Source organism: Chiloscyllium punctatum, chromosome 7, assembly GCF_047496795.1.
Source record: "Chiloscyllium punctatum isolate Juve2018m chromosome 7, sChiPun1.3, whole genome shotgun sequence".
NCBI lineage: Eukaryota > Metazoa > Chordata > Chondrichthyes > Orectolobiformes > Hemiscylliidae > Chiloscyllium > Chiloscyllium punctatum.
The window spans coordinates 71,299,029-71,324,051 of NC_092745.1; the positions used below are offsets into that span (position 1 = coordinate 71,299,029).

Below are 25,023 nucleotides of genomic sequence, written 5' to 3' on the forward strand. Positions count from 1 at the left end.
GAACAGGATGGGAGGAGGGGAGAGAGAGAGATCAGGATCAGGGTGGGGGGGGAGAGAGAGAGATCAGGATCAGGGTGGGAAGGGGGGAGAGAGAGATCAGGAGCAGGGTGGGGGGGAGAGAGAGATCAGGATCAGTGTGGGAGGGAGGGAGAGAGAGATCAGGAGCAGGGTGGGAGGGAGGGAGAGAGAGATCAGGAGCAGGGTGGGAGGGAGGGAGAGAGAGATCAGGAGCAGGGTGGGAGGGAGGGAGCGAGAGATAAGGAGCAGGGTGGGGGGGGGGAAGAGAGAGATCAGGATCAGGGTGGGAGGGAGGGAGAGAGAGATAAGGAGCAGGGTGGGGGGGGAGAGAGAGAGATCAGGATCAGTGTGGGAGGGAGGGAGAGAGAGATCACGAGCAGGGTTGGGGGGGGAGAGAGAGATCTGGAGCAGGGTAGGAGGAGGGGAGAGAGAGATCAGGATCAGGGTGGGAGGGAGGAGAGAGAGAGATCAGGATCAGGGTGGGAGGAGGGGAGAGAGAGATCAGGATCAGGGTGGGAGGGAGGGAGAGAGAGATCACGAGCAGGGTTGGGGGGGGAGAGAGAGATCTGGAGCAGGGTGGGAGGGAGGGAGAGAGAGATCAGGATCAGGGTGGGAGGGAGGGAGAGAGATCAGGATCAGTGTGGGAGGGAGGGAGAGAGAGATCAGGATCAGTGTGGGAGGGAGGGAGAGAGAGATCACGAGCAGGGTTGGGGGGGGAGAGAGAGATCAGGAACAGGGTGGGAGGAGGGGAGAGAGAGAGATCAGGATCAGGGTGGGAGGGAGGAGAGAGAGATCAGGAGCAGGGTGGGAGGGAGGGAGAGAGAGATCACGAGCAGGGTTGGGGGGGGGGAGAGAGAGATCTGGAGCAGGGTAGGAGGATGGGAGAGAGAGATCAGGATCAGGGTGGGAGGGAGGGAGAGAGAGATCAGGATCAGGGTGGGAGGAGGGGAGAGAGAGATCAGGATCAGGGTGGGAGGGAGGGAGAGAGAGATCAGGAGCAGGGTGGGGGGGAGAGAGAGATCAGGAGCAGGGTGGGGGGGGAGAGAGAGATCAGGAGCAGGGTAGGAGGAGGGGAGAGAGAGATCAGGATCAGGGTGGGAGGGAGGGAACGAGAGATCAGGAGCAGGGTGGGAGGGAGGGAGAGAGAGATCAGGATCAGGGTGGGAGGGAGGGAGAGAGAGATCAGGATCAGGGTGGGAGGGAGGGAGAGAGAGATCAGGAGCAGGGTGGGGGGGAGAGAGAGATCAGGAGCAGGGTGGGGGGGGAGAGAGAGATCAGGAGCAGGGTAGGAGGAGGGGAGAGAGAGATCAGGATCAGGGTGGGAGGGAGGGAGAGAGAGATCAGGATCAGGGTGGGAGGGAGGGAGAGAGATCAGGATCAGTGTGGGAGGGAGGGAGAGAGAGATCAGGATCAGTGTGGGAGGGAGGGAGAGAGAGATCACGAGCAGGGTTGGGGGGGGGAGAGAGAGATCAGGAACAGAGTGGGAGGGGAGAGAGAGAGATCAGGATCAGTGTGGGAGGGAGGGAGAGAGAGATCAGGAGCAGGGTGGGGGGGGAGAGAGAGAGATCAGGATCAGGGTGGGGGGGGAGAGAGAGAGATCAGGATCAGGGTGGGAAGGGGGGAGAGAGAGATCAGGATCAGGGTGGGGGGGGAGGGAGAGAGAGATCAGGATCAGGGTGGGAGGGAGGAGAGAGAGATCAGGAACAGGATGGGAGGAGGGGAGAGAGAGAGATCAGGATCAGGGTGGGGGGGGAGAGAGAGAGATCAGGATCAGGGTGGGAAGGGGGGAGAGAGAGATCAGGAGCAGGGTGGGAGGGAGGAGAGAGAGATCAGGAACAGGGTGGGAGGAGGGGAGAGAGAGATCACGAGCAGGGTGGGAGGGAGGGAGAGAGAGATCAGGATCAGGGTGGGAGGGAGGGAGAGAGAGATCAGGAGCAGGGTGGGAGGAGGGGAGAGAGAGATCAGGATCAGGGTGGGGGGGAGGGAGAGAGAGATCACGAGCAGGGTTGGGGGGGGAGAGAGAGATCAGGATCAGGGTGGGAGGGAGGGAGAGAGAGATCAGGATCAGGGTGGGGGGGGAGAGAGAGATCAGGATCAGTGTGGGAGGGAGGGAGAGAGAGATCAGGAGCAGGGTGGGAGGGAGGGAGAGAGAGATCAGGATCAGGGTGGGAGGGAGGGAGAGAGAGATCAGGATCAGGGTGGGGGGGAGAGAGAGATCAGGATCAGTGTGGGAGGGAGGGAGAGAGAGATCAGGAGCAGGGTGGGAGGGAGGGAGAGAGAGATCAGGAGCAGGGTGGGAGGGAGGGAGAGAGAGATCAGGAGCAGGGTGGGAGGAGGGGAGAGAGAGATCAGGATCAGGGTGGGAGGGAGGGAGAGAGAGATCAGGATCAGGGTGGGGGGGGAGAGAGAGATCAGGATCAGGGTGGGAAGGGGGGAGAGAGAGAGATCAGGATCAGGGTGGGGGGGGAGAGAGAGATCACGAGCAGGGTTGGGGGGGGAGAGAGAGATCAGGATCAGGGTGGGAGGGAGGGAGAGAGAGATCAGGATCAGGGTGGGGGGGGAGAGAGAGATCAGGATCAGTGTGGGAGGGAGGGAGAGAGAGATCAGGAGCAGGGTGGGAGGGAGGGAGAGAGAGATCAGGATCAGGGTGGGAGGGAGGGAGAGAGAGATCAGGAGCAGGGTGGGAGGAGGGGAGAGAGAGATCAGGATCAGGGTGGGGGGGGAGAGAGAGAGATCAGGATCAGGGTGGGAAGGGGGGAGAGAGAGATCAGGATCAGGGTGGGGGGGAGAGAGAGAGATCAGGATCAGGGTGGGAAGGGGGGAGAGAGAGATCAGGATCAGGGTGGGAAGGGGGGAGAGAGAGATCAGGATCAGTGTGGGAGGGAGGGAGAGAGAGATCAGGAGCAGGGTGGGAGGAGGGGAGAGAGAGATCAGGAGCAGGGTAGGAGGAGGGGAGAGAGAGGAGTCAGGAGCAGGGTGGGAGGGGGGGAGAGAGATCAGGAGCAGGGTGGGGGGGAGAGAGAGATCAGGAGCAGGGTAGGAGGACGTGAGAGAGAGAGAGATCAAGAGCAGGGTAGGAAGAAGGGAGAGAGAGATAAAGGGCAGGGTGGGACTGCATCAGGACACAGGACAGAACCAGGGGAAATGCAGAAGAAGGGAGACAGATAGGGTGCGGGTCTCCTGGGCCCTGTTTGTTGCCCACCTGCCCTTCCCCCCTACCCTGCCTTTGTCCTATTCACTCTTTCCTCCTCCACCTGGGAAACCAGCCTAGGGCTCACAGCCCCTCTCTCTACCTTTGAACCTCAGCTCTACATGCATGCACAGCCCTACATTTGCTCACAATGTTACATGTAAAGCCTATGTGATGACATATAGTGTTTGGAACCAAGCACTTGCATGTTCCTGAATAAGTATGAATGTACAGTTGCCCATCATTGTCACTGTCAGCAAACACTGCCTTCCATAAGATAGAGAAAAGGTCAAGTGACCTGACGATATCTTTTTCTAACTGGATTAAGGCTGCAGTGCAATTGCATCACATTCTGTAACTTGAATGAATCCGGTTGTGTGCCTGATGTAGTAATGAAATAGTGGAGTGCAAATCTCTGTGTGGGCTGAACCTCGAAGGAGAGGTGAAATCTGCCAATGAAGGCCGTTAAACTTGCAAGTTTTTATTTCTCAATCTGTATGGAAATATCCAGGAGTGATGAGTGGGGGAAAACTGCTAAAGAGGCCAGCTGTTTCCAAACAAAAAATGAGAAGAGAGGAGAGAAGAGGGGAAGAGACACAGAAAAAGAATGGAGTTAGCCTGAGCTACTCGACATGTTCCATCAGCAGAAACAATCCTGGTTTTGGTCTTAGATGTTCACTGCTGCTGGAGCCCGAGCGGTCGGAGAATTTTGGCTAGGAGTCACACACGTTGCATAATAGAAGGAAGTCATTGGCTCTTTTCTGAAGTCATTTTATCCCCTGGGGAAATAGAAATTTATTCTCAATGCCTCATCTCTTCCACTTTTGTAAATATTTACATAGGTGCTTGTTTTATTTTTTAAAAGATGGAAAAGCTGCTTGCCTCAACAAATCCCATGGCGAAGCATTCCAAAGGGCAGTAACTCTGAGGAAAGAAATAGCTACTAATCTCTTATCTTACCTTCCTACTGCCAGTTTCAATCAATGGCCCGTCATCACTTACTTCATGATTAGATAACACTCCCTTCCCTCTTGTCTTGTCAAAGCCCTTTGTCTTTTTAAAAGCATCTAATTACATACACCAGCGGCTTCTGTTCCAATGGAAAGTGCTCAAGTATTCCAAGTTTTGGCTCATAACTACAGGTTTTCATCTCTTTCTAACAACAAATTAAACTGGAAGAAACCTTTCTTTAAAGGAAAAGAAAATAGAAGATGAAAGCAAATGAAAAATTGTTCTGTTATGGATGACACATGATTGGAAGAATGTGTGACGATCAGCATTTGAAGATGAGGAGGAAGATTGTGCTTTCAGAAATAGCATTTTCCAAGAAAAAATAACGTGATCTGATCTTCCTGGAGTGAAAGCATGTTGCAGCCAGGCATTTAGTTATGTCAAAGGTCACCTTGAACATCATCACGCTACTTATTGAATTCATCTCCAGCTGGTGTTTTAACTATTCAAGGCCTTACACAATGCAGCCCCAGTGTATGTTCTTCTATTCGGTTCCCAAGAAATAATAGTGAATGCTAGGTAAGCTAGTGTTCCCTTGGAGTTGGGACTTCTCCTCAACATTATCCCTCTATTTTGTTGAGTAAAGGGCTATGGTCATGAATGAAGAGCTTCACTGAAGTTGAAAACACTGGTTAGAGACAATTGTCCTGCAGATGTGGACAGGCAGGAGACTGGAAGAACACAGTAAGCCAGGCAGCATCAGGAGGTGGAGAAGTCGACATTTCGGATGCAATCTTTCTTCAGGACTGGGGGTGGGTGTAGGGGGAGTTACAGATAAAAGAGGTGATGGAGGCAGAGTGGTTAAGTGGGGATAGGTGAAGACAGGTAGAGGGTATGACTTGGTTGGTTGATGGGAGAAATGAATCCAGTTGGTGGTTGGGAGAGGAAGACGGGAGGGGGAGGGACTGGGAAGGGAGTCGGGGAATGGGAAGGGAGGTTATTTGAAATTGGAGAACTCAATGTTGAGTCCAGGGAGCTGGAGGTTCCCAGGCAGAAGATGAGGTGTTGTTTCTCCAATTTGCAGGGGAAAGTGAGGACTGCAGATGCTGGAGATCAGAGCTGAAAATGTGTTGCTGGAAAAGCGCAGCAGGTTAGGCAGCGTCCAAGGAGCAGGAAAATCGACGTTTTGGGCATGAGCCCTTCTTCAGAAATGAGCCCTTTCCTGTAGAAGGGCTCATGCCCGAAACGTCGATTCTCCTGCTCCTTGGATGCTGCCTGACCTGCTGCGCTTTTCCAGCAACATATTTTCACCTCCAATTTGCAGTTTGGTTCGTTGTAGCAATGGAGGAGGCCAAGAAAGGTCATGTTGGAAAGGGAGTGGGAAGGGAAATTAAAATGGCCAGTGACCGGGAGATCCAGTCAGCCCTTGCAGGCCCAGCTGCGATGCTCAGTAAACCATTCCCTAAATTTATGTTCAGTCTCGCCAATGTAGAGAAGACCATATTGGAAGCACCTGATGCAGTAAAGTAGGTTGGAAGAGAGGCAGGTGAACCTCTGTCTCACCTGGAAGGACTGTTTAGGGCTCTGGATGGAGGTGAGAGGGGTAGTGTTCAGCACATTTTGCATCTTTTCTGGTTGCAGGGGAAGGTCGGTGGGGTTGGTGGACCAAGGACTGTCGAAGGGAAGGGTCCTTGCAGAAGGCAGAGAAGGGTGGGGAGGGGAAGATGTTCTTGGTGGTGGGGTCTATTTGGAGTTAGTAGAAGTGTCTAAGGATGATGTGTTGGATGCAGAGACTGGTGGAGTGGTAGGTAAGGACAAGTGGGACTCTGTTTTTATTGCATTTGGAAGGATGGGGTTTAGAGCAGTGGAACAGGGAATGGAGGTGGTGCAGTGGAGGGCTGTCTGGATGACAGAGGGAGGAAAAGCACATTGTTCAAAATAGGTAGACATCTGGGATGCTTGGGAGTGGAATGTCTCCTCATCCAAGCAGCTGAGAGGGAGGAAGCGGAATTGGGAAAACAGGACAGAGTTCTTGCAGGATACTGGGTGGGAGGACATGTAGTACAGGTAGTTGTGGGAGTCTGTGGATTTGTAGTAAATGTCCGTTTGGACACTGTCACCAGAGATGGAAATGGTGAGGTCAAGAAAGGGGATGGAGGTGTCCGAGATGGACCTAGTGAATTTTAGGCTGGGGTGGAAGTTGTGGGTGAAGTGGATGAACTGCTCCAGTATAGCCTGGGTGCTGAGCAGGCAAGATAAAGCAAGGAATAAGGAACGTCAAGTTTAGCTTTCAAAGGTTAAAGGATTATAGGAATAAAAATAGTTTAGTGAAATCATGTTTAGGCCAATATATTCTCTTCCCACTGTACAAATAATAAATTCATGAAGTCATGGTGAAATTCCTTTGGCAATATTAATATTAACATTCAAACTGGTGCAACTTTCACCAACGTTTTGTCCATGTCTTCAATCCAATTTATCCTGCACTTCCCTCAGATTCATTATTTTATTAATTTCTGAATTTCCCCAAACTGAACTAGAATCAGGTCTCATTTCATTTTATGTTCTGTACTTCATGGTTTCTGTTCCATGCTAGTTGACTTTTAGTTCCTATTCCCTCTTTCCAACTTCCCTCTTTTTAAGTTGAAACTGTGCACCTGCCAATTAGAGTGTTAGAGCTAAGAGTTTCAACATTGGACATTGAATTCAAGGGTACATTGTGCATCCTTGCCACCCTCAGTCTTTCTTCCAAGTGGTGTTCAATGTGGATGCATCAGCTGATGGGCACAGTAGATGGTAAGGAGGTTTCTTTGCCCACATGACCTGATGCATGTGACTTCTAGGTTCAGTGTGGAGGATTCCCAGGGCAATTCTCTCCTGACTGTATACCACTGTGCCGAAACCTCTGCTGGGTCTATTGATTTGAGTTGATTTGTTGTCTTCACATGTACCTAGGTACAATGAAAAGTTTTGTTCTGTGAGCAGCATAGGCAGATTATAGCAAACAAGGACATAAAGATCATATGGTGCTTAGAAAGAGCAAGGCATACAATGTCAACAGGACTGGACATAGCCAGAGATAGCGACAGTGGAATCTGGGATGTTATCATTCGGCCCCATTCCAAGGTGTGACAATGTCAAACTGCTGCTTGACTGGCCTTGCCCCAGCTCTCCCAATTTTGGCAAAAGTCCTCAAATATTCATCAGCAGGGTCAATAAGGTTGAGTCTGTTGTTATGCTTTCCAGTGTCTCCGTCATATGTGGTGGTCTGTCTGGTTTCATTTCTTGCTTTCGACTTTGCAGCAATTTTGCTGCAACTGTGTGGCTTGCTGAGCCATCTCAGAGGGCAATTGAGTGTGAACTCACATTATTGTGGGTCTGACATTAGGTATAGGCCAGACTGGGTTTGGACTGCAGCTTTACTTTCCTGAAGGACATTGGTGAATTAGATGAGTTTTTGTTGAAGATAATCAACACTAGTTACACAGTCGCCAATTAGGATAGATTTTCAATTCCATTTTTTTACTCAAATTCAAATGTCATCATCCACCATGTCAGATTTCATATGCTTTCTCCAGCACATAAGCCTTGGGTTTAATCCAGTGACAATACCACTATGCTACTGTCTCCACTAACTATCATCTGTTTATTAAATCTTGCCAGTTAGCAAACCACCAAGACATCATGTCAATAGATATGAAGCTGGCAAAACACAGCAGGTCAGACAGTATCCTAGGAGCAGGAAAGTCAATGTTTCAAGCCAAAACATTGACATTCCTGTGCCTCGGATGCTGTCTGACCTGCTGTGCTTTGCCTGCCTCACTAGCTTCCAGCATCTGCAGTTCTTACTGTCTCCAATTCACCAATACATCTATCTCCAAACTCGGCAGGAAATTCTGGTCAGGTCCTACTGCCTTCTCTGTAACATTCCTGCCACTCTGCCTTGTGAAGTGGAGAGCTTCTGCCACACACCCAGCAGCACACTGTAACTCAGAAACAACTGCAGATGCTGTAAATCAGGAGCAAGGGCAGGGGTTGCTGGAGGGGTTTCAGGTCCGCTGACCCTTCCTCTGGTTTTTCTTCACATGCTGTCAGGCCTGCTGAGCTTTTCCAGTGGTTTCTGTTTGTGTTCCCTGTCATTCCAGTCATTTGGTTTGTCTTCAGCACCACCTTATTTTTAAGTTTTTGTAATTATCTCTCTGCCTCATTTAATTGTATCATAGGTCATCCCTTTGGTGGTTATCCAACTGTTGACACTTTACTCACATCATCTAACATTCTTGGCCACCTGCAGTCTTATTATTCGACACTCCACTCACACCATTTGTATGATCTTTAGATATTTCTGCCCCTAAATTCTGTGTTCCGTGTACTTCCCACTCACTTCACCTGATGAAGGGGCTATGCTCCAAAAGCTTGTCATTTCAAGTAAATCTGTTGGACTATAACCTGGTCTCGTGTGATTTCTGACCAAGAGCCACATAATGAGAAAAGCTGCAATTTAAAGGATATACATTTTATCGATATTTAAAATGATAAATAAAGTTATGCAAATTAGAGAAAATGTATTTTTTCCTGGAATATTCATCAACTCATAGCAAGGCAAGAAAGAAATGTATGAAATCAGATCCTTGTGTAGGTGTCTCTGAGGTCTGTAGGAGCGAATGACTGCAAATGCTGGAATCTGAACTGACAACAAAAAATACTGGAGGTCACAGTGGGTCAGATAGCATCCATGGAGAGAGAACAAGCTAATGTTTCAAGTCTAGATGATCCTTCATCAGAGCTGATGTGATGTGAAGAGTCATCTAGACTTGAAACGTTAGCTTGCTTTCTGTCCATGTATGCACCTTGAGGTCTGTACTGGAAGTTAGGACTTGTATTTAGAGTCATAGAGCTGTACAACACGGAAACAGACCCTTCGGTCCAACACATCCATGCCAACCACATATCCAAACCTAATCTAGTCCCATTTGCCAGCACTTGGCCCATATCCCTCTAAACCCTTCCTATTCATATACGCATCCAGATGCTTTTTAAATGATGTAATTGTACCAGCCTCCACCACTTCGTCTGGCAGCTCATTCCATATACGCACCACCCTCTGCATAAAAAAGTTGCCCCTTAGGTCCCTTTTAAATCTTTCCCTTCTCATCCTAAATCTATACCCTCTAGTTCTCGACTCGCCCACCCCAGAGAAAATATCTTGACTATTTCTATCGCTTCCTAACACATTCATCACCCGTCCCATATCTTAGCCATGTAATGACTACAAGTAACAATGAAAGACCCATAAAAAGAGTATTAGTCCCTAATCAAAAACCTTCAAAATGACTTCATTGAAATGAACAAGAGATGCAAGGAATTAGCAACTCATTCTGTTTTACTGACTGTTATGAAGTTGAAGACAAGTATTGTACCTTTAAGAGAGAGAGAATGCTGTTCTGAACTGAGAGCTTACAAGCACCTGTGCATACAACTAGATGACAGTCCCAGTGTGTACTGGAATGTTGAAAATATGTAAGATTTGGCTATGAAATGGATACCTGAGTTTGGTTGCTGTTTTGACAACAATTCTAATTTAACCAATCAGTTTAAACTATGCCCCAAGATACTAAAACCTAATCGAGTTTGAATTTTTTTTGGTTTGATGTTGGCGAAACAATGAGATAATCCGATGTTAGGGAGACGGTGTATAAACATGTGGACATTTTGAAAATTGGTCAGAGAGCAACTGCCGTAGAGCCAGAGAGCTAATTGCCCATCCAACAACTTGCTCTCAAAGACATTAGACTCTCTGTCAAAGGTACCTTTTTATATGAAACATACTTGTAGTAAAAAAGAAAGAAGATGACTCAGGAAAATCAGCAGCTGAAAGAGTGAAGATGATAATGACAGCAAAAGATAATGACTTGTGGTTTTGAAATTAAGTTGATATAATTTTAATAAGTGTCTTATTGGAACAGCATATTGTTGTAGAGTTGGAGACAGATAGTAAGCAGTTAAGAGAAAGTGGGGGTGGCTTTGAGTTGTGAATAGTTGTTGTTTAATGTTCACGTTTCGAGTTAAAAAATAAATTGATATTATTTTCTTTAAATAATCTAATTTGGGAGTTCTCTGTCACATATATTTTAACAGATTACGAGGTGACGTGAGCTTTTCTGGGTGTTTGGTTTACTTAACAGAGGGGTTCATCGCCATGTCATAACAGTTCAAGGGCTCGGGTCTGAGATTTGGATGGGTTTAGACAGATCCAGTCAGGGATTTGGACAGATTTGAACAAACTTGGGTACGAAAAATCCCAGCAGATTTAAACACTTATTGATTTGTGTCCTAGTCCTAGAGCTAAGAAAATTTGTTTAAGGGCCCCTCAAAGATCAGCAAGGCAGCCTTTGTGTGGAGCCACAAAAAATGGGAGAGATGCTAAATGAATACTTTGCATCAGTATTTACTGTGGAAAAGGATATGGAAGATATAGACTGCAGGGAAATAGATGGTGACATCTTGCAAAATGTCCAGATTACAGAGGAGCAAGTGCTGGATGTCTTAAAATGGTTAAAAGTGGATAAATCCCCAGGACCTGATCAGGTGTACCCAAGAACTCTGTGGGAAGGTAGAGAAGTGATTGCTGGGCCTCTTGCTGAGATATTTGAATCATCGATAGTCACAGGTGAGGTGCCGGAAGACTGGAGGTTGGTAAACGTGGTGCCACTGTTTAAAAAGGGCGGTAAAGGCAAGCCAGGGAACTAGAGACCGGTGAGCCTGACCTCGGTGGTGGGCAAGTTGTTGGAAGGAATCCTGAGGGACAGGATATACATGTATTTGGAAAGGCAAGGACTGATTCGGGATAGTCAACATGGCTTTGTGCGTGGGAAATCATCTCTCACAAATTTGATTGAGTTTTTTGAAGAAGTAGTAAAGAAGACTGATGAGGGCAGAGCAGTAGATGTGATCTATATGGACTTCAGTAAGGCGTTCGACAAGGTTCCCCATGGGAGACTGATTAGCAAGGTTAGATCTCATGGAATACAGGGAGAACTAGCCATTTGGATACAGAACTGGCTCAAAGGTAGAAGACAGAGGGTGGTGGTGGAGGGTTATTTTTCAGACTGGAGGCCTGTGACCAGTGCAATGCCACAAGGATCGGTGCTGTGTCCTCTACTTTTTGTCATTTACATAAATGATTTGGATGCGAGCATAAGAGGTACAATTAGTAAGTTTGCAGATGATTCAAATATGGGAGGTGTCGTGGATAGTGAGAGGGTTACCTCAGATTACAACAGGATCTGGACCAGACTGGCCAACAGGCTGAGAAGTGGCAAATGGAGTTTAATTCAGATAAATGCGAGGTGCTGCATTTTGGGAAAGCAAATCTTAGCAGGACTTATACACTTAATGATAAGGTCCTAGGGAGCGTTACTGAACAAAGAGACCTTGGAGTGCAGGCTCATAGCTCCTTGAAAGTGGAGTCGCAGGTAGATAGAATAGTGAAGAAGGTGTTTGGTATGCTTTCCTTTATTGGTCAGAGTATTGAGTACTGGAGTTCGGAGGTCATGTTGCGGCTGTACAGGACATTGGTTAGGCCGCTGTTGGAATATTGCATGCAATTCTGGTCTCCTTCCTATCGGAAAGATGTTGTGAAACTTGAAAGGGTTCAGAAAAGATTTATAAGGATGTTGCCAGGGTTGGAGGATTTGAGCTTTCGAGAGAGGCTGAACAGGCTGGGGCTGTTTTCCCTGGAGCACGGAGATTGAGAGGTGACCTTATAGAGGTTTACAAAATTATGAGGGGCATGGATAGGATAAATAGACAAAGTCTTTTCCCTGAGGTCTGGGAGTCCAGAACTAGAGGGCATAGGTTTAGGGTGAGAGGGGAAAGATATAAAAGAGACCTAAGGGGCAACTTTTTCACACAGAGGGTGGTACGTGTATGGAATGAGCTGCCAGAGGAATTGGTGGAGGATGGTACAATTGCAACTTTAAGAGGCATTTGGATGGGTATATGAATAGGAAGGGTTTGGAGGGATATGGGCCGGGTGCTGGCAGGTGGGATTAGATTGGGTTGGGATATCTTGTCGGCATGGACGGGTTGGACTGAAGGGTCTGTTTCCATGCTGTACATCTCTATGACTCTATGACTCTCTAATTTCAATTACTTGTGGCTATTTAAATTAAAAGTGAAGTAAATAGCTCTTAACATTGCTAAAGAGGTTCTGGGGCTTGAAGACACTTCCCAAATTTGCCAAGAAAGTTTAGAAAGTCAGAGGATGAATATATTTTTAGAATTAACAAACAGGTTAGAATTGGATTTAATCAGGGCCAAAAGGAAAGCTGAAATTGTAATGGAGTTGATCAAGCACTTTAGTGTATCAGAGAAACAGATGAGTGCTGCAGAGTTAGAGAAACTTAAATTGCAATTGAGACAAATGGAGTTAGAAGATAAAAAAAGGGAGAGAAGGTTCTTGGCTTGGCAAAAAGAAAGAGAGAGAAGAAAAGAGAGAGAAGAAAGAGAGAGAGGAAGAACTTGAACTATAGAAATTGTGAATGAGTCAGAATGAAGATGAAAGGAGAAGGTTTTGATGTATATAAATACGTTAAAACGTTGCCACATTTTGATGAGAAAGATGTCAAAGCCTTTTTTTTATTTCATTTGAAAAATTTGTTTGGCAGAAGGAGTGGCCAGAGAACCTTTGGGTAATGCTAGCTCAGACTAAGCTGGCAGGCAGAGATAGTGAGGTATTGGCAGAGCTGTAGATGAGGGGTCAAGAGATTATATAGGTGTCAAAAAGGCTATTTTGAGTGCCTACGCATTGGTATCAGAAGCGTTTCGACAGGGGTTCAGAAACATAAAGAAGGAACCAGGTCAGACTTACATTGAGTTCGAAAGAATTAAACATCGCAATTTTGATCGATGGATGTGGGCCTTAAAAACAGATAAGACATATGTGGCTCTAAGACAGATTATTCTGCTGGAGGAGTTAAAAAACTCACTTCCAGAGATGATAAGAACTTATGTGGATGAACAGAAAGTTCAAAAAGTGAGAAGAGCAACAGAGACGGCAGATGGATATGCATTGGTGCATAAGGCAAAGTTTAGCTTCCAGCAAAAATTTCATCCCGTGAGGGATAGAAATTGGGAGAAGAGGAGATCCTACACTACAAAACAAAGAGTAGAGCACACTGGTAATAGTTTACCACATGTGAAAAAAGAAGCCCAAGAGATTGAAAAGGAGGTGAAAGGTGTCAGGTGTTTCCACTGTGGTAAGGTAGGATAAGTAAAGTCACAGTGCTAGTCTCTCTTACTACATCCTTTCCCACAGTGCTGGTCATTGAAGAAAGGCACTGTGGGAAAAGATGTAATAAGAGAGCCTAAGCCTGTGGGATTAATGGAAGTAGTAAAGGAAATCCCAAAACAAGTCAAGTAGCTGCAGGAGATTACACATCATAGGCAGGGGCTGGGTATTAAGTTAGTGCTTGATCTCTATAAAGACTTCACCTCTGTGGATAAAGTTTACTCAGGAAGAACAGGGGAAGAAGGGAAAGAAGTTACAATTTTGAGAAGTGCAGGAGCTAATCAATCTCTAATAGTAAGACATGAACGTATCTGCATTCTTCCTGACCTGTTACCGGACAGAATGGTCATTTGTGGAATAGATGGACAGAAATTTAGCATTCTCCTAGGTAAGATCAGGTTGGAGTGCCAACTCAAGACTGTGGAAGTTACAGTGGGAGTGATTGACATAATGTCAGTTCTAGAAATACAGTTTGTTCTTGGGAACAATTTAGCAGGATCTAAGGTGGGAGTGACACCCCTTGTTGTGAAAAAGCCAAAGGAAGACCAGGGAACTGAGGAGTTAAAAGACAAACATCCTGAAATTTTTCCAGACTGTATAGTAACAAGATTCCACTGTTGTAAGTCGCAGCAAGGTGCAAAAACTAAAGAGAAAGACAAGGAGTTGAGGTTCAGTTAATTGACACCCTGTTAGATGTGATGATGCAGGGAAAACCTGTACAGGTAGAGGGTCAGGCAAAGAAAGGCTAGTGGACTTATAACAGAAAGATGAGACAATAAAATATATATATAGATGCATACTCAGAAAAGACATCAGAATATATTCCCAAGGGTTATTGTCTTAAGGACAGAATCCTAAAATGAAAATGGAGACCACAGCAGGTTAGTGCCGGGGAAGAAATGGATGGCAGTACACCAGGTTATGTTGCTGGTAGCATACAGACAGAAAGTATTATGGGTAGCACATGAATTACCTGCAGAGAGTCACCTAGGGTGAGGAAGTCTCAGGTACAAAACCACTTCTATTGTCCTGGACTGCACAAGGATATGGTTAACTTTTGCTGTACATGTCATACATGTCAAATGGTAGGTAAGCCACAGGCACTAATAAAACCTGCATCATTATTGGCAATTCCCCCATTCAAAGAACCTTTCACGTGGGTTATAATTGATTGTGTAGGTCCCCTCCCTGAAACTAAAAGTGGGAATCAGTACTTGCTAGCCATAATGGATGTGCCTACCAGATTTCTGGAGGCAATTCCATTATGGAGTATCAATGTAAAAAGGGTGTTAGAGGAGTTGGTAGTTTTCTTTACCCAGTATGGGCTACCCAGAGAGATTCAATAAGACAAAGGATCTAATTTTACTGCTAGGTTGCTTAAGGAAGTTATGGATAGGTTAGGCATACAGCACTTTAAATCCAGTGACTCTGAGGGAGCTTTGAAAAGCTTGCACCAGGCCCTGAAGAACATGTTGAGAACATATGGTCAGGAATACCCAAATGATTGGGATAAAGGTATTCAATTCATATTGTTTGCCATTATAGAGATGCGCTAAACAAATCCATTCAGTTATTCCCTTTGAATTAATATTTGGACATGAAGCGAGAGGCCTCTTGAAATTAGTTCAAGAAAAATTTTTCAGATCAAAGTCAGAGATCTCACGCTTGGTTATGTATCTGAGGTGAGGGAGATATTAAATCAGGTACGTAAGTTACCTAAACAGCACCTGAAGAGCGCACAGCACAGAGTGAAACAGGTGGCAGATAAAAATTCTAAAATTCAAACATTTTCCCGTGGAGATGATACATTAGTATTGTTACCAGTGGTAGGGGATCCCTTCAAAGCCAGGTTTAATGGTCCCTATCAAATTGAGAAAAAGTTGAGTCTAGCAAATTATCTGGTAAAGATGCCGGATAGAAAAAAAACTATGTCAGATATGTCACGTGACTATGCTGAAACCATACTATAATAGAGACAGGGAACTGGAGAAACAGGTGTTATTCACTGTCCCACAGAGTGCGGAATCAAATCCAGATGGAGATTTTGATGTGCCTCAAAGTATAGTAAATAATGAGGATGTCCTTGAGGAGTGGGATAGGTTATTGAGCTATCTGTCTTAGGAGCAAAGAACCAAGTTGAAAGATTTATTTCAGCAGTAAGAGGACATATGCAGGAATAAGATGGGGAGGACCAGTACTACTGTGCATGAGGTGCAAGTAGGGATTGCTGTTCCGATAAAACAATACCCCTAACAGATTATGAGGCAAGGCGAGCTTTTCTGGGTGTTTGGTTTAAATAACAGAGGGGTTGACCTCTGTGTAGTAACTTTAACTAAGGGGATATGGTCAAACTCATGAAGTTGGAAAAAAGGAGCAATCAGATGGAACACCTTTACTTAAGTGGAAGAGTACTCAAATTTATTAGTATGGAAGGAGATTGAGACAGACAGTAAAAACTGACATGACCGTTGGAAGGAAGTAGGAATGAAGTAAGATGTCATACACTGAGAGGATGGTCAGTAAGGCTGATTGAAGATTATGCGATATTTGTTTGGTATAATATCTTTGCACATGATTCATTTTTTTAAAACTTACATTATTGAAGACGAATGAAAACTCCTTCTTTTTTCCTATTTTGATGTTCTCTCCAATATTGAATGAGGTAGTGCCCAAAGTTTCATCCATCACATAATTTGCATCCATTAAAGTGATCTATGAAGCAAATACATCAAAATAATCAAGTCATGTGTCCACAGCAAAAATCAGATTGGCCAAATGTAAGCAGCTGACTATAAGAACTGCACAGGCTTTTCTGCAGGACCTGATCCAAACACTAAAGTTCCTTCATTGCCCATTTGTCTGTTTAATATTAATTGCACTGCTCCTGAAAGCACTCACTGCCAAAGGGAAATCTGCAGTTTGCCCAAGTAACCATTCTTCTTAAATGAGCCTTGACGTGGCAGGTAAGTTATCCATCTCTGTGATCAATCCTGTTCTGTCATATCTGACATCTACACAATGCACAAACAGTCACTTGATAATCAAGAGCAGAAATTCAAAATAATTATTTCTCAAAATGGGAAAAATTCAATTTTATCTCAGTAATGTTATAGATTATGTCCAAGAATATAAAAGAATAGATCACACCATTATTCCAGAACAACTGGGGCATATCGAAGACAATATCAGAAAGAGACTGAAGAACAGCAAATCCTGTCAGCAAAAGAGTCATCTCAGAGAATCCTATAGACTGGGGCCATTGAGTGCTTTTCCAATTTTCTCCTTCTGTACATAATACCAATACATTGTGTCTGTCTGCCTCTGTGTGGAATTGCAGATTGGAGAGGCGAGAGTTTAATTGGGAGAGTTATGTAACACTTGCATTTGCTAATGCAAAAGCAAAGTACTACGGATGCTGGAAATCTGAAATAAAAACAAAGTGCTGGAGAAACTCAGCAGATCTGGTGATAGCTGGAGAGAGAAACAGAGTTCACACTTCAAGCCCAGTTTCTTCAGAACTAATTGAGTATCATCGGTTTACTTCATGGAAGTGTTGTTCTTTTTAACCAGTAGAGTCAACAAATTGAAACACTTGTACAGTTTTGAGATTGCATGAGATGTAACTGTTCACAGCTGATTATGGCATTTATATACAACATATATAAATACTGTTTATATACACTGTTAATGTACATCAATGATAATCATTAATCTATATGATTAGAATTGAATATCCAAATCCAATTATCTGGAAGAGGACATTTTACCTCCATAATATTCTTCTCATTGGGGTCAAGAAGAAATTCAAACGTCTCATTCCATTCTGGGTTGACAATGTTGTTGAGGTACTTGGTGCGTTTGCGGCCCTCTGGTGCCGTGGCGATGAACAATTCAATGTAAGGGTCAGGAGTGTCAACTAAATAGGACATAAAAAAAGTCACTGCACATTGATTCCTACATCCAAAACTGTACATCTTTGATTCCTAATTCCATCATTGTACCTCATCGGAAAATATAGAAAACTAACTGCATTTTCCAGAGTGCACCATTCAGACTGTTTAACTTGGGTAAATTAACTTAATAAATATTTAGCTTCAGGCTGCCAAATCATGATGTGAGTAAATGGAATATGTTCCTTTTCAATTTTCCTTTAGAACTTTGAGCACACCAAATTGTGGGATTTGATGCTAGGGAATAGAATATTTCTCACTTCTGCATAAATCATTGGTGTTCATAGGTCATTTGCAATTTTTCTAATGAAAAGGCTGTATAATCTCATCCTAATCATGCAGAGTGTCTCAAAGATCAGAAGGAAGTCTTTACAATACCATTGTAAATAATTCCACTTTCCATGTGAGTCTTTCATTTACCCTTTTTATTGTCTATTTCTTATCCAGTGCTAGATTATGCCAGTTGTGAGGGATGGAACAGTATCAGTGCTGACAGTCATCATTCATTCTTAGGAGGAAACAAACAAGTTCTCACTTACTTCCTCAACTCTCTTCCAACAATAGGGAGTATGTAATAGGAGGAAGCCAGAAGAGATTAGGCAGAATAACTTGAGTGATAAGGCATAGAGGATTGTACTAGTGATGGGAGGAGATGGCGAGGAGAGGAAAACAGGTTGCAAATCAGAGAAGCAAGGTGCTGCTAAATAAGAGAACAGGCCATGGTGTTAGGGGCAAGCTGACTAGAAGAAGGGGTTAAAGTGGTCTTTTACTGGATGGCAGGGACCACATCTGTTCATGTTATAGGTTACCGATCTGGACAAAGGAACTGAGGGAATTGCTGCAAAGTTTCCAGATTGCCCAAAAATAGGTAGGGGGCAAGGATTGTTGAGGAAACAGGGAGGCTGCAGAAGGGCTTGGTCAGGCTAAGAGTGTGGGCAAAGAAGTGGCACATGGAGTACAATGTGGAAACATGTGAGGTTATGTACTTTGCTTGGAATTATACATGCATAGGCTATATTCTAAACGTGGAAAGGCTTCAGAAATCTGAAGGTGAAGGGACTTAGGAGTCCTAGTTCAGGAATCTCATAAGGTTAACGTTCAGATTCGTTTAGTGGTTAGGAAAAGAAATACAATGTTAGCATTGCTTTCAAGAGGACAAGAATGCAAGAGCAGAGATGTACTGCTGAGGCTGTAATAAGGCTTTGGTCAGACCACATTTGGAATAGTGTGAGCAGCTTTTGGCCCTGTATCTAAGGAAGTATGTGCTGTCATTGGAGGGTTCCAGAGGAGGATTACAGGAATGATGCCGGGGTGTCATATGAGGACTGATTGAGGACTCCGAGTCTGTACTCAATGGAGTTTGGAAGGATGAGGGAGGATCTTTTTGAAACTTACAGAATACTGAGAGGCCTGGATGGAGTGGATTTGGAGAAGCTGCTTCCACTGGTAAGAGACATTAGGACTGAGGGCACAGCCTCAGAATGAAGGGACGACCTTCTAGAACTGAGATGGAGAAGAATTTCTTCAGCCAGAGGATGGTGAATCTGTGGAACTCATTGCTGCAGAAGGCTGTGGAGGCCAAGTCATTGAATGTATTTCAGACAGAGATAAGTAGGTTCTGGGTGATTAGCAAGGGCATCACAGGTTATGGAAGAAGGCAGAAGAATGGGTTGAGAAACATATCAACCTTGATCAAATGGCAGAGCAGACTCAATGGGCTGAATGGCCTAATTCTGCCGTGTCATTATGCAGGGGGTAGCCATTTGGTGTCAGGTTTGCCCTGCCTCTGAATGAGCATGACGATTTAGTTCTACTCTCCTGCATTTTCTCTGTATCCCTAACCATTGCTTTGATTCAAATAAACATTTAATGCCTTCTTGAATGCCTCAATTGAGCCTACCTCCATCGCACTTCCAGGCCGTGCATTCCAGACACTATTCACTGCTGTGTGATAAACCTTTTTTGCATGCCTTTCCTGGTGTCTCCTGATTTTGCAAACTTCGATCACTTAGCTTTTTTCCTCTTCAAGAAAAGGGAAGATCCACCTTCTCCAATCTATTTTTATAATTGAGGTTTCTCATTCCTCAAACAATTCTAGTAAACCTCTTCTGCACTCTCTTCATTGCATTCACATCCTTCTTCAAGGTATGACGTCCAAAACTGTCGACAATCATCCACCTGAGGTCTAACCAGTATCTTGGTGGTCAGTAAGCTCAGTTCCCTGGTTTGCTTGGCAGGGATCCAGTTGACGGAGGTTATCAGGAAGGTCCCTATTTCTCAACCTCTCCCCTCACCTGAGGTATGATGACCCTCGGGTTAAACTCTCCACCAGTCATCTGCATGAGAGTGCAGTCGTCTGGTCCTCTGGAAATATGATAACTTAACTAATATCTTATCCATGTTCAAAATAACCTTTTTGTTCTTGTACCCATTGCCACTATTAACAAAGACTAGGATACCAAATGCTTTATGAACTGCACTCTCCACCTGTCTGGCCATTTCTAATGACTCATGCTTAAAGTGTCACATAAGTCAAGAAGTTCCCAGTGGAGGTTATGGTTAATAGTGATCGGGATTAATATCATTCATAAGATGATATGAAGATTGGAATTTACAGCTTTCACACACAATAAGATTATGGCTGTTTTTGTACAGCTCCACTCCTCCATCCTCTCTCTATGTTCCATCATTCCTGTAACTTCTAAAATATCTATTGATCTCTGTCTTGAATCTACTCAATGAATGACCATCTGCCATCCTGTGGAATTGAGAATTTCCAAAACTATGCAGTCCTGTGTGTGATATCATCTCAGCACAAAATGGCTGACCATTCATTCCAAGAGAATGACTCTTAGTCTGAAACTCTGCAATCACAAAAAATATCTTGATAGCATCAACCCTGTCAACACTCCTAAGAAGGTTATATGTTTTAATGAAGTTGATTTTCACAGTGACTTCACACAGATAAACTGCTGCTGTCTTCATAGTGGCTATGCATGTTTCAACACAGCACAGTCCAATGCAAATTTCCATTTTTATTTTCACTGTAAAAGCATGAAGACGATTGTTTTGAAGGCATAGGAAAATTGTGGCTGAACAATTTCACTTTGCAAGAAAGGACACAGTTTCAGAGTGACTTGATGGAAGTCTTTAAAACAATCAAGACATTTGTTAGAGTGGATACTGAGACAGTGTTCCTTTTGTTGGCTACAGGATAACTAGAGGCTACCAATATTAGTTAGTCACCCAAGAAATCCAGGAACTCAGTATCACAACGTGTGACTGGAGTGAGTGGTACACAAACATTTAAGAGGAAGCTAAATAGGAAAATGAGGATGAAGCTAATCGAGGATTATGATGATGAATTTCCACAAGGAAAGAGTTTGCAGAATTACGGAGCATGAAGTTGAGTATGGACTGATTGGAACAAATGGCTCATTCCTGAGCTGTCTATTTGATGCAAAATTTTCCAGTCAATAAAGTTAAAGGCATAAGCCTGCATGCTGTTAGTCTGACTTCACTAAAAACATACATCTTATTAATTTAACAGTACAAGAATGTACCAATGATCTCACCCAATGTTTACTTAACAAAAATTAGACTTAATAAAATAATAGAATAGTATATTTTATTTTATATGGCATAATGATTTCATTACTAGTACATCCTCTATCCTACGTTTACCAATGCCACAGATAATTTGCTTACATAATGGAAATGTTTACAACGGGCATGCATTTCCTGTTGCACACATTACAACATTCAAATATCTGTGCCACATGTAACAAGGGGTGCTTGAATATTGAAACACATTTATTTGGCACAGGTTTGGGACAGAAGCCAGAATGTTTTGCAAAGTCATCATAAAACTCTAATCACATAGTCAAAGTGGTGATGATAAGCTGTGACAATAAGTAGGCTTTGTCCAATGTTCACTCATTAACAATTAAGCATCATAGCCTTAATGGGACACTGCTTCCCTTAAAGCAGAGTAATACTGCATTAATAGCTTCACAATATCTGCAGAAAATTGGCCTATACACATAGCACCAAATATGATCATACAAAGTCAACAGCCTAGTTTGTATCTTCCTCTAGTTCTTTATCACTCACTTCCAGAAGCCCATTTTGCCTTCTGACACAGGTCAATTTCGATTCCACCCTGTGCAAATGTCACTGCAGATTTGTGACTTAAATACAGTATTTATCTTTGTATCACTTTCAATGCTACTGTGTTCATAGAAACACAACTCTGCAAAAGAATTACAAAAATCTACACAACCAAATGGCCGTTATTAAAGCATGTTACCCTGAAGTAATGTGCATTGGAGCGCTGGTTGAAATGATTGGGGGTCACATTATTATTTTACTGAAAGCATTCAAAAAAAAGGAACAAGATGAAATTCTGAAGAGAACTGGGTGTTGATATTGAGTTCAGTCACTGAAAAATAATGCTTTATTAAATAATAATTATTTTGCAAAGTCTGCAGATCACAAGTATGCAGAGTAAGAGCAGTATAATTTGTCATTACCATTTTATTGAATACTGAATTAAATACTGGAAATAAGTATTGGCACAATAAATGCAGATCTGGTTTAAAAGAAAGTCTTGAAGGGATATTTTCTTAAAGTGCCTGGCAAACATTGTTTTAACTATGAAAGGAAAAAGAAGTGTTTGAAAACCTTTTGCAACTTGAAAATATCACATCTAAGTGCTAGGAGCATGGGATTAACAATTTTGTATATGTGATTTAAAATAAAGAAATGTTTGGCTGACATTTAAAATTATACTTCTCCATTTAGCAGATGTATTAATTGTGGTTGCAGTTTTTAAAAACCAATTTGGATTCTCCCTCTTGTTCCCTGTGACTATTTTCCTCTTTGTATACTTAACCGAAATGTTCTTGGCTAGAGATTAGTGTTAAATGAACCATTTGCCAAGCACTATGCAACACCACTTGTTGTTACAAGCAGGCTTTCATTCTTCAGATTCTTTCAGCAACTTAATTTAAACATCTAGCAGACTTAACAAAGTCATATTTTTAACAGATGATGATTTTTAAAATTGAACACTTAAACGCAGGCAAAGCCCAGTAAAATAAATAGTGCAAGGATTCCAGAGCTGAATTAATACCAGATAATGCTGAAATTGCACAGTTCAGTTACTATTTGAAGGTGATAATCAGATTGAAGGCATTTTGGATGAAACCTTCACCTGTTTTACAGATGATGACAGAACTGTTGTACATTGATTTTTTTCTTAAACTAAAGTGGAAGCATTATCTAGTACACGGAGAATTTAAAAGGAAATGCGCAATCTGTATTTAATGGCATTTATCCTTTAGCAGATGTATTTCATCTTTGAACACAGCAGCATCTGTGCATTGCTTTCTTTATTATTCATTCAGCACTGATTGCCAAAGGTTGTATGTGTGTTGACCAGAATCCTGCAATAAAGACACTTGCAATGTTCAATTAATCAGAAGAGGGCATCAGTTCAATGATAGTTGTATAGATCATTTTTTCTCAGTGGCTACAAGACTACTGAATTTATATATTTTGCTCATTTCTATCTAGGACAGCAGTTGACAGTTGGATGGTAAAAACGATGACTGCAGATGCTGGAAACCAAAGTCTAGATTAGAGTGGTGCTGGAAAAGCACAGCAGTTCAGGCAGCATCCGAGGAGCAAGGAAATCGACGTTTTGCGCAAAAGCCCTTCATCAGGAATACAGGCAGAGAGCCTAAAGGGTGTCCATTGTGGCCACCATTGCAAGGTTGTAATAGTGCTCGTTTATGATAAGTATTGGCGACACAAAGACACATTTTGTCACAGCTTTTCATCTTAAACTCATCAGGACATTTCCCAAATATAATCATTCAAGAGGGAAACCCACATTTATTCTGAGTGAGAGAAGAGTTTGGATTGGTTGGCTGGTGGGCTCTGAATAGAAAAGGCATTGTCAAAGAAAATGCACCCATTAATGATGGCTGACAGTTAACAGCCAGATTTTAAGTTTTGAAACCAGGTAGGTTGAAGCTCATTGGTCATCGCATTGCCCTGAGTGAATGACTGTCACCTATTTTGCATGTGGCTAACTGCCATTTCCTGGCTAATTCCTCAGGGTATTATTCTGATCAATTGGAATCAGTTAGCGGTGTTTAACATGTAAACCAAGTCAGGCTGTAAGCCTGAGTACACTGTCCATGGCAATGTTTCTACTGACCAGCAGCCACTTGCCAATAAATCAGTACTTTCTATTCATGTAGTATGAATGTTGGTTTTGCCCTTGAATTAGTACTCTTGTGAGATGCCCTGATGACTGTAAGATGAAGAGTTTCAACAAGGTGCATCTTTTTTCAGCAACACATGAATTCTGTATGACCAAACATAAGGCAAATAATCTTATTATTTAGAACTACTTGGTAAGTTCCTCCAGCTAATTGGCTTTCCAGTGTATTTGTCAAGATGAATGGCCACCAGCATTATGCTTCAAAATCAATCGAAGATTTTCAATTTTGCTTCATTATCCAAAGTTTGGGTTGATGCTTTCTATGGTGGTTCTCAAGGCTGTTACTCCTGAGCTGTCCAATTATAATGAGACTGTAGAGATTGTTATTTGCTATACCTGCAATGACTCGTCCTTGGTCATCAAGATGGCAGTGGAATAGGGCTCCTGAGCTGTATCTCATCTGCTCCACCATTTTTCTTTTCCTTTTGTTATTTTTTCTTGTTTTTTTTTCTCTTGTCCTGAGTTTGGACGATAGTGGCGAGGGTTCCCAACGTGGACAAGAGTGGATCCAGTGTGGACGTTATGACAGCAGTGAATGAGCCGAGCTCAGACTTATGCAAGGGTAAGCACGGGACCTGGCATCAGAATCGGAGGCTGCTACATCAGCGGATACCACGTTGGCAAGGTAGGCCCTGTGGTGAAAGGTGGCCCTTGAGGATTGGCGACTTCAACGCTGGTGGTGGTGAAGCGATAGTGCAATGGAATCATGGTGACATCAGTGAGGTGGGCCTAGAGGCAAAAGATAGCTCCTGAAGAATGGCAACTTCGACACTGGTAGGGTCAGGCGTAGACGGTGGTGAGGTGGTGGAGGAGGAATAGCGACACAGGCATTGTTGATGATGAACTAGCTCAGTACTGATGGACTTTCTTTAATCTATATCTTTCCTTTTCCCCCTTTTTCTTAAACGATTCAAAGTGGAGCCTGATCATGGTGACATTGGAAAAGCCTCTCATTGTATTCTCGCTATAAAACGTACATAGAGTCATAGAGATGTACAGCACAGAAACAGACCTTTTGGCCCAACTTGTCTATGCCGACCAGATATCCCAACCCAATCTAGTCCCACCTGCCAGCACCCGGCCTATGTCCCTCCAAACCCATCCTATTCATATACCCGTCCAGATGTCTTTAAAATGTTGCAATTGTACTAACCTCCACCACTTCCGCTGATAGCTCATTCCATACATGTACCACCCTCTGCATGAAAACATTGCCCCTTAGGTCTCTTTTAAATCTTTCCCCTCTCACCCTAAACCTATGCCCTCTAGTTCTGGACTCCCCCACCCCAGGGAAAAGACTTTGTCTATTTATCTTATCCATTCCCTTGAT

General features: G+C 43.6%; 1 protein-coding gene across 5 annotated transcripts in view; it reads right to left on the reverse strand.

Moving 5' to 3' along the window:
- Positions 1-25,023, reverse strand: part of LOC140479789 (cytosolic phospholipase A2-like) — a 141,234-nt gene that overhangs the window by 69,443 nt on the left and 46,768 nt on the right. For all 5 annotated transcript variants that reach the window (XM_072573954.1, XM_072573956.1, XM_072573955.1 and 2 more), the window contains 2 exons: positions 17,219-17,367; positions 16,047-16,163 (listed from right to left, as the gene is read on the reverse strand). In XM_072573954.1, the coding sequence (XP_072430055.1) occupies positions 16,047-16,163; positions 17,219-17,367 (266 nt within the window). The remainder of the gene's footprint in view (positions 1-16,046; positions 16,164-17,218; positions 17,368-25,023) is intronic.